The sequence below is a fragment of the Chlamydomonas reinhardtii genome, chromosome 6, assembly GCF_000002595.2.
Source record: "Chlamydomonas reinhardtii strain CC-503 cw92 mt+ chromosome 6, whole genome shotgun sequence".
NCBI lineage: Eukaryota > Viridiplantae > Chlorophyta > Chlorophyceae > Chlamydomonadales > Chlamydomonadaceae > Chlamydomonas > Chlamydomonas reinhardtii.
Window position 1 is genome coordinate 1616278 of NC_057009.1, and position 15303 is coordinate 1631580.

Genomic DNA, 15303 nt, shown 5'->3' on the forward strand with positions numbered 1-15303 from the left:
GCGGGGCCGTGCGCAGGGGCACCCCTCGGCGTGAGACACGTACGGCGGACGGCGGCGGTCCCGCCGTGGCCATACCTGCAACCAGCTATTGGTGTCCCGGCTGTTCCCTGGCTGTCCCCATGAAACTGCCGACGAAACGGCGGCAGGCACAGAAGTTTCAGATTGCGAGCGGCTAGGTCAGATGATACGTGATGGCTCGGCGTCTTCGGGTGCTGGGACTGTCCCCTCTGTAACATCCGCATTTATACGGACAGAAAGTGGCGTGGGCGGCAGGCGCAGAAAGTTTCGTGGGTGGCAGGTATAAAAATTGCGTGGGCACAGGCACAGCCGCACAGGCGTGGTGGCCTCTTAGATTCACCGCTCCGGAGCCCGTGCCTGGAGCCCCCTACCCGACCGGAGCCAACATTTTGTGGCCCTGAGGTTCATGCACCCCTGATGCACCACATGTGCTTTGCGACCACAGGCCAAGTCGAGTGTTGACTATGTAGGGATCACGTCAGCCCGGCGTGTCACATCGCCAAGCATAGAGAAGAATGATCACTCAAAGCACCTATCATGACTCATGAGGCTCGCCATGCAGGCGTTATGGTGCGCACAACTATCGTCCTCATTGGCTAGCACGAAGGGCATCGAAAGCTAATATACGGCACCGCGCCTTTCAAACTGGCAGAACTCTCCCCCAGGCACAACTCTGTCGAAAGACGCGCGCATCACTGCTAATTTGCTATCCCACGCTGCTGTCAAGTCCACGTAATGAGCATCCCCACGGCCCCCAACATACAATCGGCGCACATGCCGAATGTGTCATTATTAAACCGCTCCCTGGTCAGCACGTAAGTATGTTGGGTTATCCCACCCCCAAACAATTATGGATGACTTCCACGGCAGTAGCCCAGAACCGTAACCATACCAGGCCATGTGCTGTGCAATACGAGCCGCCTGTGGGCCGTCGTGAGATGTGCAACATGCGGCCATGTCATCCAGATCCCAGCAGCTTGTTGGACTCCCGCCTACGGTCCGATACTGTACTCTCCTTGCCTCCGTTGCACACTATTGCAAAGATGTACAACAACATAATATTACTGTCTATTCATCGCCATGTACGGCTAAGGGACACCCGGCCAGCGGAGCCCTCTTGCAACGCCTCCACTGTCTCCCTATGACCCCAGACAAATCTTCCGCGTCATTATAAGAACACCGCATAGCGTTGCCCGCTGGAAAATGGCAAACAGCTTCTCAACAACTCGCCTTGAGCCGCATTCCATCATATTGCAGCCTTCTGCATCCGCCCATGTCAGGCTTGGTCACAGCCCCAACAGCTATCAACTGAAAGACGGATGGCTAGTCCACCACAATGCTGCCACCCTATTCCCCACACAGTCATGCGCCCTTTGCCACTCCCTGCTGAGCGTGTTGGCGGCTTTTGCCCTCAGCAACAACGACAAAAATGCATTGATTGCTTCAGTAAGGATCACAGTTCATGGCCACCCCGGCACCACCTCAACCCGTAGCTTTCGGATACTAAGTGGCAAAAATGTACCGTAACAAGAAGATCGTTAGTTGCATTCTCAGGTGTTTTCTTACAGATACAATCCAATCACACGCTGCAGCTGGTTGCCGTCATAGGGCGCATCCACGTCCCCGGCCCACTCGTATGTCTGCAGCTGCCCCTTGCCCTTCACCTCCGTCATGCCGCGGTCGCGCCACGGCTCGTTCGGCAGCCGCGCCTGGGTGGGCGCAGAGACGTGGATGCTGCCTGGGCGGCACGTGGACTCCATGCGGCTCGCGGTGTTGACGGTGTCGCCGAACAGGCAGAAGCGGGGCATGCGGTCGCCCACGACGCCGCTGGTCACGGGGCCGCTGTGCAGGCCAATGCGCATCTGCACCGGCTCACCGGTATGGGGCATCCGCACATCCCTTGCGGCACGCATCATGGCCTTTGCAAACTCCATCACGCGCACGGCATGCAGCGGGTCCTCGCCACCCGAGATGACGGACTTGTAGCCGTCGTCATCGTAAGCGACGAGCCCGCCCGCCACCATGTAGCAGTCACCAATGGTCTCCACCTTGTACACCTTGTAGATGTCAATCATCGCGTCGAAACGGCTGCGGAGCACACAAGAAAAAATCAGCACCGACATCAAATGGCTGCCAGCGTGGCTTCGCACAGGAAGTCCAACAGCAAAACGCAACACTGGCCCTGGGCTACATCATCATTTCCTTCCCGTGATCCCGCCCAACCAACTGGCGCCACTGCGTACGACTCACATATATACATATGACCCGCCACCCCACCCACCTGTACAGCTGGTTCAGGAAGGCCATGACCGTCAGAGGCGTGGTGGTCGGATGGTGGCACATGGCCGTGAAGCCTGCAGGCAACAGTCGAGGCAACAGTCAGCATGGAATGCCTGTCAAACTGTTGAGCGTACACAGGGCAGAGCACCGCCCAACAACGCCGTGTGCCGCACCAAGCACAGTCCAGCAAACCCGCGCTCTGACGTATGGCGCTCTACCTTCCAACCGCCGTGACTTCACCCACCGACAATGTCCGCAAACAGGATGGTGACGCCCTCGTGCCACGTGGCCAGCGAGGCCATGCGCTCCACGTTGGCACCGCCGCCTTGAGGGCCCGAGGCCGCCGCGCCAGAGCCAATCAGCTTGCCGCCGCCGGCGCTGTAGTACTCGATCACATGGCGCGGGTAGATGCCCTCCAGCACCTGTGATTGGTGCAATTGATGTAGTTCACAGGATGCATCAGGAATGCAGGATGCATAGGTTCACACATACGAGTGCTGATGGGCAGCGTAACGTGTGTCAGGTGGACGCGGCAAAGTAATGTGTGGGCCGTCCTGCTGCATAGCAGACAGGCCAGCTGCCACACACAGCACACGGCAGGCGGCTCGCACCTTGTGCTCCTGCTCCAACAGCTTGGCCAGCTGCGCCTGCGCCTCCACCTGCTCCGTCACGTCGATCTGCGTGATCGTGACGAACATGACGGTGCCCGCGCCAGCCGCCTTCTCCGCTTGCTGCTCCACAGCTTGCGCCGCCTCGTCGCCGGGCGCCTGCTGCTGGCCAGGTGCCGTGCGGTGCAGGCGCTCGTGCTGCCCGGTGTCGCACAGCACCGCATGCATCCGGTGCCAGCGCTGCCGGCGCGGCGCGGCGGGCGCCGCAGCTGCGGGGGCCGCGGCGTGCTTTGAGAACGACGGCCGAGCCGTTCCGGCTGCTGGCGGGGCCGCGAACGGCGCGTGGGCCACACTGGCGACGCTTGCAACATTCGCGACCGGCCCCTCGGGACTAGCAAGGCTTGCTGCGGTCCCCGCGGTGTGCCACTTCCGGCCGCTACCGTTGCTGGTGATGCTGTGTACGGTAGGCAGCGCGCCGCTCACGTCCATTGCGCCGCCCGCGCCGCCGCCGGCCGCCAGCATCAGCTCCGCAGCACCGGGCACCGAAAACTCAGCCGCCGGCGCAGCTCCCAAGGCCGCTTGGGCGGCCGCGGCTTCCGCCACGGCACCCTCCACGCCCGCACCCGACCTGGTCATGCTACGGCAGCCACCGCCAACGCCGCCGGCACCAACAGCAAGCTGCTGCGGCAGGCCGCCGGCTTGTAGGTACCCCATCATGCCGCCGCAGCTGTGCCTGAAGGACGTGACGCGGCCCTCGCCTGCAATAATGCCCATGCTCGTGGCCGCGTGGCTGCCGCGGCCGGGGGACCAGGGCTGCTGTGCGGCGCTGCTGCGGCCATCGGCAGTCCCAACTGTTGCGTCCGCCACGACCGACGAAAACGCCGCGGAAATGCCAAGCGGAGAGAGCACGTGCGCGGGGCCGTGGCCCGGTGCCCCTTGCAGCAGCTGCTGCTCCTGATGTCGGATGTTGGTGAAGAGCATTTGCACTCGGTCGCGTGTTGTGTTGCGCTTCAGCCCCGCGCCACGCACACGACCGATGCCGCTGCCAGCACTGCCAGCAATGCCTCCCAGCTTGTGCAGTGGCGTGGACTGCAGCTGCACCAGCTGCTGTTGCTGCTGCTGCTGCTGGTCCAAAGCCTGCTGCGGGTCAGGCTGTTGGCATGGAGGCAGCGTAGATCTTGTCTGCAAGGCAATGCTGGGGGAGCCATGCTGGTGGTAGGAGCTACTCAGCTGCAGCGACGGCCGCCCGCGCATGATGGAGGCGGCGGTGCTGGTGCGGCTAGTGCGAGGCACGCCGCCGCTCGGCACCTGCTGCAACACCTGCTGGCCGTCACTCGTGGCTCTGCCCATCCTCGCCACTGCCGCCGCCGCAGGCGCAGGCATGGATGGCGACGCACCCGGCTGCTGCTGTGGCGGCTCCAGCGCCTCCGCCGGTGTGTGCTGCAGCGACGGCAGCTCCCGAGGGGAAAGCACACCGGTTGCAAAGCGCCCCAGCGCCCCCAGCGAATCCTCGCTGAGGAGGGTGTCCAGCGCAAGGGCGGGCGGCGCCGCCGGCGACACGCCCAGCGACGCCTCGCCGCTGTTGCCCCTCAAGGCGGCCGCAGCCGCGGCGGCTGCGACTGTGTTTACCGGTTTGGGGACGGCGGCTGCGGGACTGGCGACAGCGGCATTTGCGGAGGTAGCAGTGTCGGAGGGTTGGGGAGGGAGGGTCCATGGGAACAGCAGGTTCGGGCGCACACACCCGTCGCCAGCAGCGTCTTCGGCTTGCACAGCTCCCGAGGCCTCCGCGGCGTCGCCTGGGGGCCAAGCCGAGGCGGCGGCGGCGGCAGTCAGCTGCTGGGGAGCCTCGGAAGGGCCAGCGCGGGGCCGCAGGCCGGAATGCGGGATGGGCGTGATAGGCACCGACGCCGACTCCATGGCGCCAGCAGAGGCATCGTAGGCAGACCGCGGCGTGACCGGCTCCTCGAACTCGCCAGCGCTCCCTGCCAGGGTGGCCTCCGCCGGTTCCGAGCTGCCCCCAGAGCCGTTCGCACCGTCCCGAAGCGCGCCGCTGCCGGTGTTGCTGCCATGCCGGCCGCAGCTGCCCGCCGCAGCCGCCGCCGCGCCCTGTTGTGCCTGCTGCGGCCGCTGTGCGTTTCGGCTGTTGGCGCGACGAGTACCGTCCGCGTCCGCGTCTTCGTCATCGTCACCCTCGTCACCCTCCACACCGCCCACCAGCACCAGTCCCTCCATCTCCTCCGCTGAGGAATGCAGCAACGCAGCTCTGCCGCGGCCTCCGCCGCCGCCGCCGCGGGCCCGCCGCCCCACCGCAGGCGGCGACAGCACCGCGCAACTGCCTGCTGTGCCGCTGCCCCCGCCAGCGCCACGGTGCTCCGACAGCAGCGCGAAGCTGCCGACGCTGCGTCGGGTGCTTGCGCTGACGGCGCTCGGCGCATGACTGCCCGCGTTGCCGGTGCCGTGGAGGTTGCCGTCGAGTGTGGCGGCGCGTGTCGAGCCGCCGTCAAGCCGTACGTCATCTGAGCCGTACTCGACAACCGCCTCATCCGTAATGGTGAAGAGCGGCGACAGTGCCGGGCCCACCGTACCTGCCTGGTCCACAGAATAGGAGGCGGCGGCGGCCGCCGCCGCCGCGGCGGCGTAAGCCGGCGTCACGCCACCGCTGCTGGTGGATCGGCCGGCGGCGGGCATGAACGTGCCGGGGTGACTGCCCAAGAAGCTGCGGCCGCTGCCGGCGGGCCCGGGGCCCAGTCGCGAGCGGCCAAAGGAACCCACGGCGTTCAGCAGGGCCGGAGGCTGAGAGCTCATGGGGGCTGAGGACAGGCTCCCGTCACTGCTGGGACCTGCAGCCGCCGGCCAGAGGTCGGAGAAGCCAGCGGCGGACCTGGCAGCGGTGATAGCAGCGGCCGCAGCGGCTGCTGTGCCGGCAGCGCCAGTGCCACCGCCGTACAAGATAGCCCGTTTGACGGCCGCGGCTGTGCCGGTGGCGGCTGGCCCTTGCGATGCCGAGTAGCCCATAGCTGACTGGTGCCGCGGAGGGTTGAAGGAAAGGCGCTGCGCACCCGCACACAAGGCCACCGCGGTGGTCCCCACCTGCGCCCCTGCACGCATGCCTGCGCCAGACATCCCAATTCCGCCAGCCGCCTGTGCGCCAGCGGCGACCGCTGCCGCCATCGCTGCAGCGCCCTCCGCATCAAGGCGGCCGCTGGCGCTGAGGCTGCGACGCAGCGCGGCGCCGCCGATGCTGTGCCTCCGCTGCGCCGCCGCCGCCGCACCGGCCTGCACCAGCTGAGACATGACGAGTGTTTGCGGCCGCGAGCCGCCGCGGTGCAGCGGCGTCAGGCACGCCAGCAGTCCAGAGTGGTATGAGGCGCCGCCGCCGCCGCTGCCTGACACGGTCGAGGCAATCCCGAGCGGCGGCAGCGGCCGCGACGCCGCCGGCGACACCAGCGGCGGCGGCGGCATCGCAAACGGCCCCGACAGGTCAGCGGGACTCATTCCAGCGGGTCCGGTTGTGTAAGGCGACATGGTGATGAGGCCGCGTGTGGACTGGCTCGCGGGCAGGGACTGGCTGGGCTGCGTGGGGTTGGGCGTAGTGGTGGGGGGCCTGAGCGCGGTGGTCACTGCCGCTGATGCCGCGATAGGGTGCGCCTCCAGAGGGCCTACGCCCGCTGATGGAGTGTACTGCGAGCGCCACGGAAGCAAGCCGGCCTCCGCTATTGCGGCCTGGGCTGTGTGGAGCGAGACGCCCGAGCCCACCAGCTGCGCCGCTACAGCGGGGTGGGCGCGCGGCGTCGCCGGCAGGGACGTGCGGCTGCGGCGCCAGCCGAACCCCTCGCCTCCGCCGCCTCCGCCGCCGCGGGCGCACACCGTCCACTGCTCCACAGCAGCTGCCTCTGCTGCTGCTGCTGCCGCCGCGGCGGCGGCGGTGGCGGTACTGGCATCATCAGCGGCAGAGGTTTGGGGAGCAGCGAAGTTGCCAAGCAGCGCTGCATGCGCTCCCGCGCCGCCTCCGCCACCGTCATGTGCCGCAGCGGTGGGCGCGGCAGGCGCGCACGCCGCCGTCACCACCTCGCCGGCTGTTGGAGCATGAGGCCGGGGCGTCTGCGCGGGTGTCGGCACTGCGATGAAGGGGCTGGAGTCGAGAATAGCCGACGCTTCTGAATGCTCTGCCCCAGCTGCCGACGCGAAGGCCCCTGACTCGTCAGACAGCGGGTCATTGCGCGGGCGGCGCACGTCGTGGGTGAAAGCGCGGCGGCCGGAAGCGCTGATGGGCTGCCCCTGGCCCTGCTGATGACGGCGGTACGGCTGTTGGTGCGGGTGATCATGCTGATCAGCTGCGCTCATTCCGGTGCCGGTGGCAGCCGCGTCAGCGGCATTCCTGCCGCCCGCGCGCGCTCCTGTCGCAGGCGCGGGTGCTGGAGTGCCCAACAACGCCTCCAGAAGCGCCGCGTCTATAGTGTCGAGCTCGGGATACCTCTCCGCCTCCCCGCGGCCATCACCATCTGCCCCGGGCGCAGCTTCTCCCGCCCACGACACAGGCGCTGCCGCTAGCGCCGCTGCCGCCGCGTCCACCGCCGCTGATGCGCCGCAGCGCGAGCCGCCATGCGGACGTGAGCGCAGGGCCAGGGCCAGCGCAGTTGCGCCTGTTGCCGCTGCCGCTCCCGACCCCGCTGCAGCCGAGCCGCTGCTGCCGCTGGCCAGGGCGCCCGCGGCACTGGCCATGTTGGGGCCGGCCCCCGAAAGAAAGGGCGCGGGTGCCGGCGAGGCGGCGCCGGTGAGGCCGGCCGCTGCTGCCGCCAGCTGCGTGCCTAGCGCCTCCGGCTCCACCTGGACCAGGCACTCGTACTCCTGCAGCAGCAGCAGCAGCAGCAGCAGCGAGTGCACAGGTCAGCAGGGAAAAGGCGGCGGTCGTTGGGCATTGTGGTGGAAACAACAGGTGACGGTGCAGCGCCATGCCCACAAGATAGCCCCATTCACTCGGCGCCCATCCTGCACGCTACAGCGTTCGCCCGCAGGAGCGGCCCCAACCAGCCACCGGCATAGCCCCAGCCCCAGCCCCAGCCGCCTCCACCCCGTGCCTCAGCGCCCCACCTGCCCTGCCGAAACCGCCAGCAGCAGCTGCAGCAGCGCCGCCCCAGCCTCTGCGTCGCCCGAGCCCCACACGTCCGCGCCCCAGCCAACGGGGCCGCCCGCGGCGGTTGACGCCATCACCATCACCGGGCCGCCGCCCGTGTGCCTGCCGCCGCCGCCGCCACCACCGACCGAGGCATCGCCTGCGGTGCTCCGGTCATACGTGGTGGTGCTGGGCGCGGTCCCCAAGGCAGCGCCAGCAGCCGCACTGGTAGCGGCATCCGCCGTGCCCGTCCTGCAGCCGCCGCCGCCGCCGCCGCCACCGCCAGCTCCGGCCCTGCAGCCGCCGCCGGAGCTGGCCAGCAGCCGCCTCAGCAACAGCTCGCCCAGGCCACGTGTGCGCAGTACGGGGCTGGCCAGGCTGCCGTACAGCCCCACGGACCGGGCGTTCTGCCGTACACACATATAACCACACGCACATGCACATTTGGTATTCAGCACATGCAGTTGCGGAGCAGGCACGAGGGCGCGTTTCAGGGTGCTTGGGTGGGGGAGTATCATTGGGAGGTTGCAGGTTAAGGTCCCAGACGCGGCTTGCGGTCAGCGCCTCAGCGGTGGAGTGGACACGTATCAGTTGGGCTGCCCCGGCGGAAACTCCCGAAGCCACAAGTCCCCACCCGCCGCCCCTCCACTTTCCACACTCGCACCTGGTACATGATGGCTGAGCGGCCGCTAGCGCTGCACCAGGACACGACCGTCACGGCGCAGGCGGCCGAGTCCACCACGGAGGTGGGCAGCAGGCTGGGAGCGCCGTGCGCACCGCTGCCGGGAACGCCACTGGGGTGGTGGTGCTGCTGCTGGGCCGGGGCGCCGGGCAGCCCCAGCCCCAGCCCCAGCCCCAGAGAGCTGAAGCGCAGCAGGTCCGGTGTGGTCCGCAGCGGGGTGGGCGGCAGGTCGCCGAACAAGCCCGATTGGAGGAAAGGGCCCCACCTCACTGGCGCTGGCGCGAGGTGTGCGGGCGACTGAACGCCCCCGCATATTAGTAACACCGCTGGTGCCGGCTGGCTATGCTCCTGGTCATCGTTAAAAACGCAAGCGCGAACCTGCATGGCCACGGCACAGCGTATCAGGTGTTTAGTGAGTAATTTGCGACGAGGGGCCCGCACACTTTCTGACTTCTGTTGTGATGTTGGCGGTAAACCGTCCTGGCAGGCCCGCCGTCACCCGCTGCCAGCACATTGTAGCATTCATCAGAGGCTTTTAAGACAAACACTTGCGAGGCGCTGAGTGCGACTGTGGCCCCGGCTCAATTGGACCATACAAGGCCAAGCTGTCATCAATGATTTGGCTGGACGCTGAAGATCAAAAGATATAATCTTACCAGCACACTCCCACCCTGCAGCGCATCAGCAGAGCAATTGCAGGCGAATGGCTTGCCAGCTCTTGCGCTGGTTGCCGCTAAATCCAGTGCCGAAGTCAGCCGTTCATCCGTCTGAATTAGTTGAAGCAGCTTTGCATTGAAAGGCTCCTGCAGGTCACAGGTGTCATGGGATTGTACTTGCACAAAGGTTTTGGGTGTTCTCCAGTCTTACTCCAGTCTCACCGCGCTGACTCCTTGACAATGGACGAGTAGCAACTGATATTCATAACGCCCCGAGTCCTGAGCGCTTGCGGTGAAGCATGGAAGCCACCTTCGCGTCTTGCGGGGCGCCTTCTCCCGCACACCGAACACAACCACTAGGCTTACATCACTGTTGACTGCACAAATTTGCTTGGCAGCGGCGACGGATAAATGTAGCTCATGTTCAGAGGTTTGCACGTTACGCGAGCCCATACGGTTGAGTAGATGAGTTCAAGTATCATTTGGTTGCAATCTAGGAGTTAAGTATGTCCGACCACCGAAACGTTGCCTATCTCGCTGTCAGCCAGGCGCTGCGCCCATTCTTCTTCGTCACGTAGTACACGCATCCTTTGTTGAGCAGGATCTCTTTTTCTCCCCCGTAGCTGTTCACGCCGTGCACCACATTCCGCTTCCCATTAACAACGCCCCCTGCCCCCCTCCCCATCCCCTCCCCTCCCCTCCCCTCCCCTCCCCTCCCCTCCCCTCCCCTCCCCTCCCCTCCCCTCCCCTCCCCTCCCCTCCCCTCCCCTACCTTATCAGCATCCATTTCTGGCTCTCCAGCTAGAGAGGCTCTCTAGCTTGATACCAGTCAGCTGAGCCACGGCGTTGCTCCACACATGGTTCATTGGTATCCGCCGGCCCTCCAAGCTGCTCCATTCGCTGTAGGCAGCCTTCAGCAGCCGCGCCTGATCCTCGGAGAAGAGCCGACAGCCGACCGGCTGCTGGTCAGCCACCCGGTGCCAGGCCTGCTGCAGTGCCACCAGCACCTGGGCACCGGCGTCCGGGTCCCGGGCAGCATTCCGGCGGTCACGTGCTTTTGTGCCACCCTTGCTGGCACCCTTGCTGGCCCACGCAGATTGTTGCTGCAACAGCTGCCGCTGCTCCTGGGTTGGATGCTGGGTCGCCGCCGCCTGCTGCAGCTGGTGAGACGGGTTGCTCTCCAGCAGCTGCTGCTGCTGCGGGCTCAGCTGCTGCCCGCTGTTGTGCGCCGCCCACGCCTGCTGCAGCTGGTGAAACGGGTCGCTCTCCAGCAGCTGCTGCTGCTGCGGGCTCAGCTGCTGCCCGCTGTTGTGCGCCGCCCACGCCTGCTGCAGCTGGTGAGACGGGTGGCTCTCCAGCAGCTGCTGCTGCTGCGGGCTCAGCTGCTGCCCGCTGTTGTGCGCCGCCCACGCCTGCTGCAGCTTGTACACATAGCTGGCCTTCACCGACATATGCTGCGCCGGAGTTGCATAGTGTGGCCCACCGCCCAAAGCGTCGTCTGCACAGACTGCTTTGTACATGGTTGCCCATATAAGGGCCAGCCACTGGTAACGGTTAGGTGCTGAGGCCAGGGACAGGGGGAGTGAGACCATATCAACCTCAGCGGGCACCAGCGGCGTGGGCAACAGCGGCGTGGGCACCAGCGGCGTGGGCTCCAGCGGCTGAAGCTGGTTACTGGTGGAACATGGCCCCACCGGACCAGCATAGTCAACTATAACACAGCAGGTGAGCTGCTGCACAGGGGCCACGCAATGCTGGAGATGCATGCTGACACTGCTGCCGTCGATGAGGCACGTTGCAGCATGTGCGCCTGAAGCCACCATGTCCATTGCATAACCGCTGGTGGGGCTGGTCGACAGCCCCACGTGCTGGCCCACTGGACAGCGAAACAGCACGTCATATCGACCAACCAGGGGGATGGTGACACGCAGCTGCTGCTCGTAGCTGCTGGGCGCTGACCGCACGCCGTCGGTGTGCCACTCGTGGTTGCCGCCGGGGTTTGTGAACCACATAAAGGCATCGAGCACCACCTGCTGCGACCCACGCACCCGCTCGATGTGAAGGTCCAGCTCGCTCAGCAACTCTTGCACGGCCGCCAAGTCGCCAGCGGTCAGAGACAGCGAGGCGTCAGTCTCACCATCCACGGCCATCCGGAAGCTCGCCAGGGAGACTGAAGCCCTGTCCAATCAAGCGAGGAGCGAAGAGCGGGGTCAGCGCAAATCTATCTGGCCGCGAGCGCAAGCAGCATGCACTCATCATACAGCACTCACCGCTTATCATGTGCCTTGCGGCGGAAGCAGTGGCAGTGGACCGGGTGCTGTAGCAACGCCTCCGCGGTGCGCAGCAGAGCTTGCTGCTGCAGCGGCCGCGAGGGCATCGGTGGCACGCGCCATAGCCTGCCATGCAATAGGGCCAGCAGCAGCAGCGCCAGCAGCTGGACACCGCAGGCAAGGAGCGCCTCGCGCGCGGTCGCATTCTGGGCATTGGCGGCTATGCGGCCCAGCGTCAGTGGGTCGAGGTATGTCATAGTTGTGGGTCTCCAGCTGATAGGAAAATTACTGTAATCTGATATCAAAGCTGTATTATGGCAGGATTCATGGCAGCCTTCATCAGCCCAGGAATTTGTGGCAGTTCGAGGCAGTTCGAGGCAGTTTGTGGCAGTTCGAGGCAGTTCGAGGCAGTTCGAGGCCTATATGGCTTTTTTTGGGGTGGGTGAGGGTGGGTGACGGCGGGTGAGGGCGGGTGAGGGTGGGTGAGGGCGGGTGATGGTAGATATCGATGGTGAGGGTGGGTGACTGTTCCAGCAGTCACGGGCAGGCAGCAGGGCCTCTCCTGGACACACGTTGCTGCAGGTTTTGGGTGTTCTCCAGTCTTACTCCAGTCTCACCGCGCTGACTCCTTGACAATGGACGAGTAGCAACTGATATTCATAACGCCCCGAGTCCTGAGCGCTTGCGGTGAAGCATGGAAGCCACCTTCGCGTCTTGCGGGGCGCCTTCTCCCGCACACCGAACACAACCACTAGGCTTACATCACTGTTGACTGCACATATTTGCTTGGCAGCGGCGACGGATAAATGTAGCTCATGTTCAGAGGTTTGCACGTTACGCGAGCCCATACGGTTGAGTAGATGAGTTCAAGTATCATTTGGTTGCAATCTAGGAGTTAAGTATGTCCGACCACCGGTCGGGCGCCAACAGCCGTGTTTCATCCAGCCTTCACAATGTACGGCATGACCAGCGTATGGGTCCACACGCCGTTTGCTGCAAACCCCCTTCGCCTGATTCACTTCTTGCCGCACGCCGCCTTGTGCCCCGCCTTCCAGTGCGCCGCCTGGCAGTCACCGCAGCAGTACAGCACAGCGCCGCCGCACCGCCGCCGATTAATAGTGGCCGTACGACAAGGGACCAGTCTTGCCAGCAGTCCGTGCCGAACCTGTGCCGGAACCCGCCTTAATACTTCGTGGCCCCGGCCCAATGCGCACTGGGCCCGTCTGCTTCCCAATCACGCCTCAGCTGCGGCGACACCATAACACAGCCTGGGCTCGTCGCCAACTACCAGGCTGCGCGTCCAGCACACGCCGCAGCACTCATCCGCACGCCCTTGCAGTCTTGCCAGTAGTCCGGCGCTTGGCAGCAACCACCGAGGGGTGGCGCAATCATCATTCAATACTCGCCTTGCAGCACGCCAGCCATGCATGACATGCCGCTGACGATGCCAAGCAGCATGCATTGCGCTGCATGAGGGCGCTCCCCAATGGGGGCATCCTGCGGCTATCTGCGCACCAGCAGGCCGCAGGGGACGGCCTCAGAAGGCAAGGGAGCGCAGGAACTCGGTGGCCACGGCGCGCCCACGAGAGTTCACCGCCTGCAGCAATAGCAGCAGGAGCAGCAGGAGCACCGGCAACAAAGGCACAGAATGAGGGAAGGCCACTTGCGGATTTTCCACGGCGCTCTCGCTTCTTTTTAACCTTCACAGGGACGCACGTCTCGACAAGGAGCAGCGTGTACATACCCTCCTGCTTAGAATGCCGAAAGGCTATAGGCTAGAGGCGAAAGCTCCGACACAAAGACATCCGCGGCATGGCACTGCGACCGTGTAACACGTGCAACACAGCATGCACGCACGCGTGCACGTACACATAGACGCACACACCCAGACGCGTGCACGCGCGTACACGCCAGATACCTTGCAGCACCCCGCGCCACCACACGGCCCACACGTCTTACACACGGCCCACGCACGCGGCCCACACTCGGCCACGCACCAGCTTCATTGTGCTGATCTCGGAGTCCATCTCCTCAATGAAGGAAACCTGTCATGTGCGCAGGAGTTGAGGGAGCAAGCAGGGTGTGAGCGAGCTGCAAGGCTGTGATGAGAGTGCAAAGCCTGGTTTCCAGTGCGGAACCTTCACAGCCTTGGATCCGCCCATACCTCTGCTGCCCACCCCATGCCTAGGCAGCCCCGCCCCGCCCCTGGCCCCGCCCCGCCCCGCCCGACCTGGCCCCGCCCGGCCTGCAGCCGACCTGCACCCACCACAAAGTCCAGCAGCCGCTGCCGCCCGTACTGCAGCAGGTGCGAGTCCGTGATGAGGAACGACACGTCGTACCTGCGCAACACACGCGTCCGCGAACACGCAATGCGGACATGCAACGTTTGGTTCCTGTGTGCGGTTTCACGGCCAGCCAGGATGTAGTCCATGCAGGGGCTGGCTCGACATTAGGAGCACCAGAGCATATGCGCCGCACGCAGCAAACAAGGACACGAGGACAGCCTCTGCAGCCCCGTACAATCCGCTTGGCACGCCCCATGCCCACAGCCAGCATCACGGGCCCTGTTTCCCGCATGCCCACGTCCCCTCCCCCAGCGCCTGCTGCCCGCCTGCTGCTCGCCTGCTCGCCCCTCACCCCCTCTGCCCGCTGCTCACCCCGGCAGCGGCACCCGGCGCAGCACGTCCAGCAGCTCGGCGCGCTGCTGCAGGAAGGACAGGTACATGCCCACCAGCTCCTCCTCCAGCAAGTCCATCTGAGGCGGCGGAGGATGAGGCGGAGGCGGAGGCACAAAAGTCAAGCACGCAATACGTACTTATACGGTATAGAGACGTACGCACGTGTCCCGTGCAGGCAGCAGCAGAAGGTGTCGCACGGCATGGCCACGGCCCACGGGCCACTGCGATACGCGCAGGGCCACGCGGTGCGGCCCACACGGCGGCGGCTTGGCATCTGCGGTGTGGTACTTGGATGCAGCTGGCACACGTGGCGTGCCCTGTGGCGGCGCAACAAGGAGCCGCGTGCGTGCTCACACGCATGCACACCAGCACGCATGCGCGCACCTGTCCGATTCGTAGGCTGACGCGTACAGAGTTGATGGAGCCTTCTATGAGGCAGCATTCTCGGCCGCTGTCACCCGACCCTGCCGCCGCTGTGGCGCTGCGCGTCACGGTCACAGGCGGCAGCAGAAGCTCCGGGTTATCCCTAATCTCCACCTCCGGCTTGTTGTGGCGCTCCACATGCTGCAGACGGGTAAGCCAAGCCAAGCCGTGTAGGAGCATAGCATGAGGCGGAAAGGACGGGACAGGGCAAGCTGCCCGAACACGCACGTGTGAAAATCGATGTTGGACCCCGAAACCCCCGATCCACTACCGCTGAATGCTCATCAGCCACACGCGCCCCACAGGGCCGCAGGGCCCGCCTGGGGAGAGGGTTGCGCTGAATGGCGGGAGCGCGAGAACTTGCCTGGCACGGGAATGTTTGGATGCACAGCGCTTTGTTCAATTCATTCCTAATGTTATTTGTGTATGGCCTGAGTGAGAGCGCCATCCTATTTGCAAAGAACAAGCGCGCTGTGAGGGTTTAACATTCCGACGTAGGCCGCAGGGTTTTCCTTTCAGGACGATAATGCTAATGAAAGCATTTTAGGAGAGCACTTCAGATGGAAATGAAGCAA

General features: G+C 65.0%; 3 protein-coding genes across 3 annotated transcripts; all 3 read right to left on the reverse strand.

Annotated features, from left to right (window-relative positions):
* Positions 1–296: 296 nt before the first annotated feature.
* On the reverse strand, positions 297–9862 carry CHLRE_06g260750v5 (uncharacterized protein). The gene is made up of 8 exons (XM_043062790.1): positions 9580–9862; positions 9358–9504; positions 8684–9079; positions 7998–8426; positions 2910–7754; positions 2543–2720; positions 2300–2372; positions 297–2106 (listed from the first exon to the last, which is right to left on the reverse strand). Exons 1-8 carry the CDS (start codon positions 9808–9810, stop codon positions 1581–1583), a joined length of 6825 nt encoding a protein of 2274 aa, XP_042923496.1. The 5' UTR covers positions 9811–9862; the 3' UTR covers positions 297–1580.
* A 54-nt stretch (positions 9863–9916) lies between these two features.
* On the reverse strand, positions 9917–12072 carry CHLRE_06g260776v5 (uncharacterized protein). Its single transcript, XM_043062791.1, has 2 exons — positions 11628–12072; positions 9917–11535 (listed from the first exon to the last, which is right to left on the reverse strand). Exons 1-2 carry the CDS (start codon positions 11882–11884, stop codon positions 10134–10136), a joined length of 1659 nt encoding a protein of 552 aa, XP_042923497.1. The 5' UTR covers positions 11885–12072; the 3' UTR covers positions 9917–10133.
* A 54-nt stretch (positions 12073–12126) lies between these two features.
* CHLRE_06g260800v5 (uncharacterized protein) lies at positions 12127–15272 on the reverse strand. Its single transcript, XM_043062792.1, has 6 exons — positions 15093–15272; positions 14690–14869; positions 14285–14382; positions 13894–13966; positions 13625–13672; positions 12127–13224 (listed from the first exon to the last, which is right to left on the reverse strand). The coding sequence occupies exons 1-6, from the start codon at positions 15174–15176 to the stop codon at positions 13165–13167; spliced, it is 543 nt and encodes a 180-aa protein (XP_042923498.1). The 5' UTR covers positions 15177–15272; the 3' UTR covers positions 12127–13164.
* Positions 15273–15303: the final 31 nt, after the last annotated feature.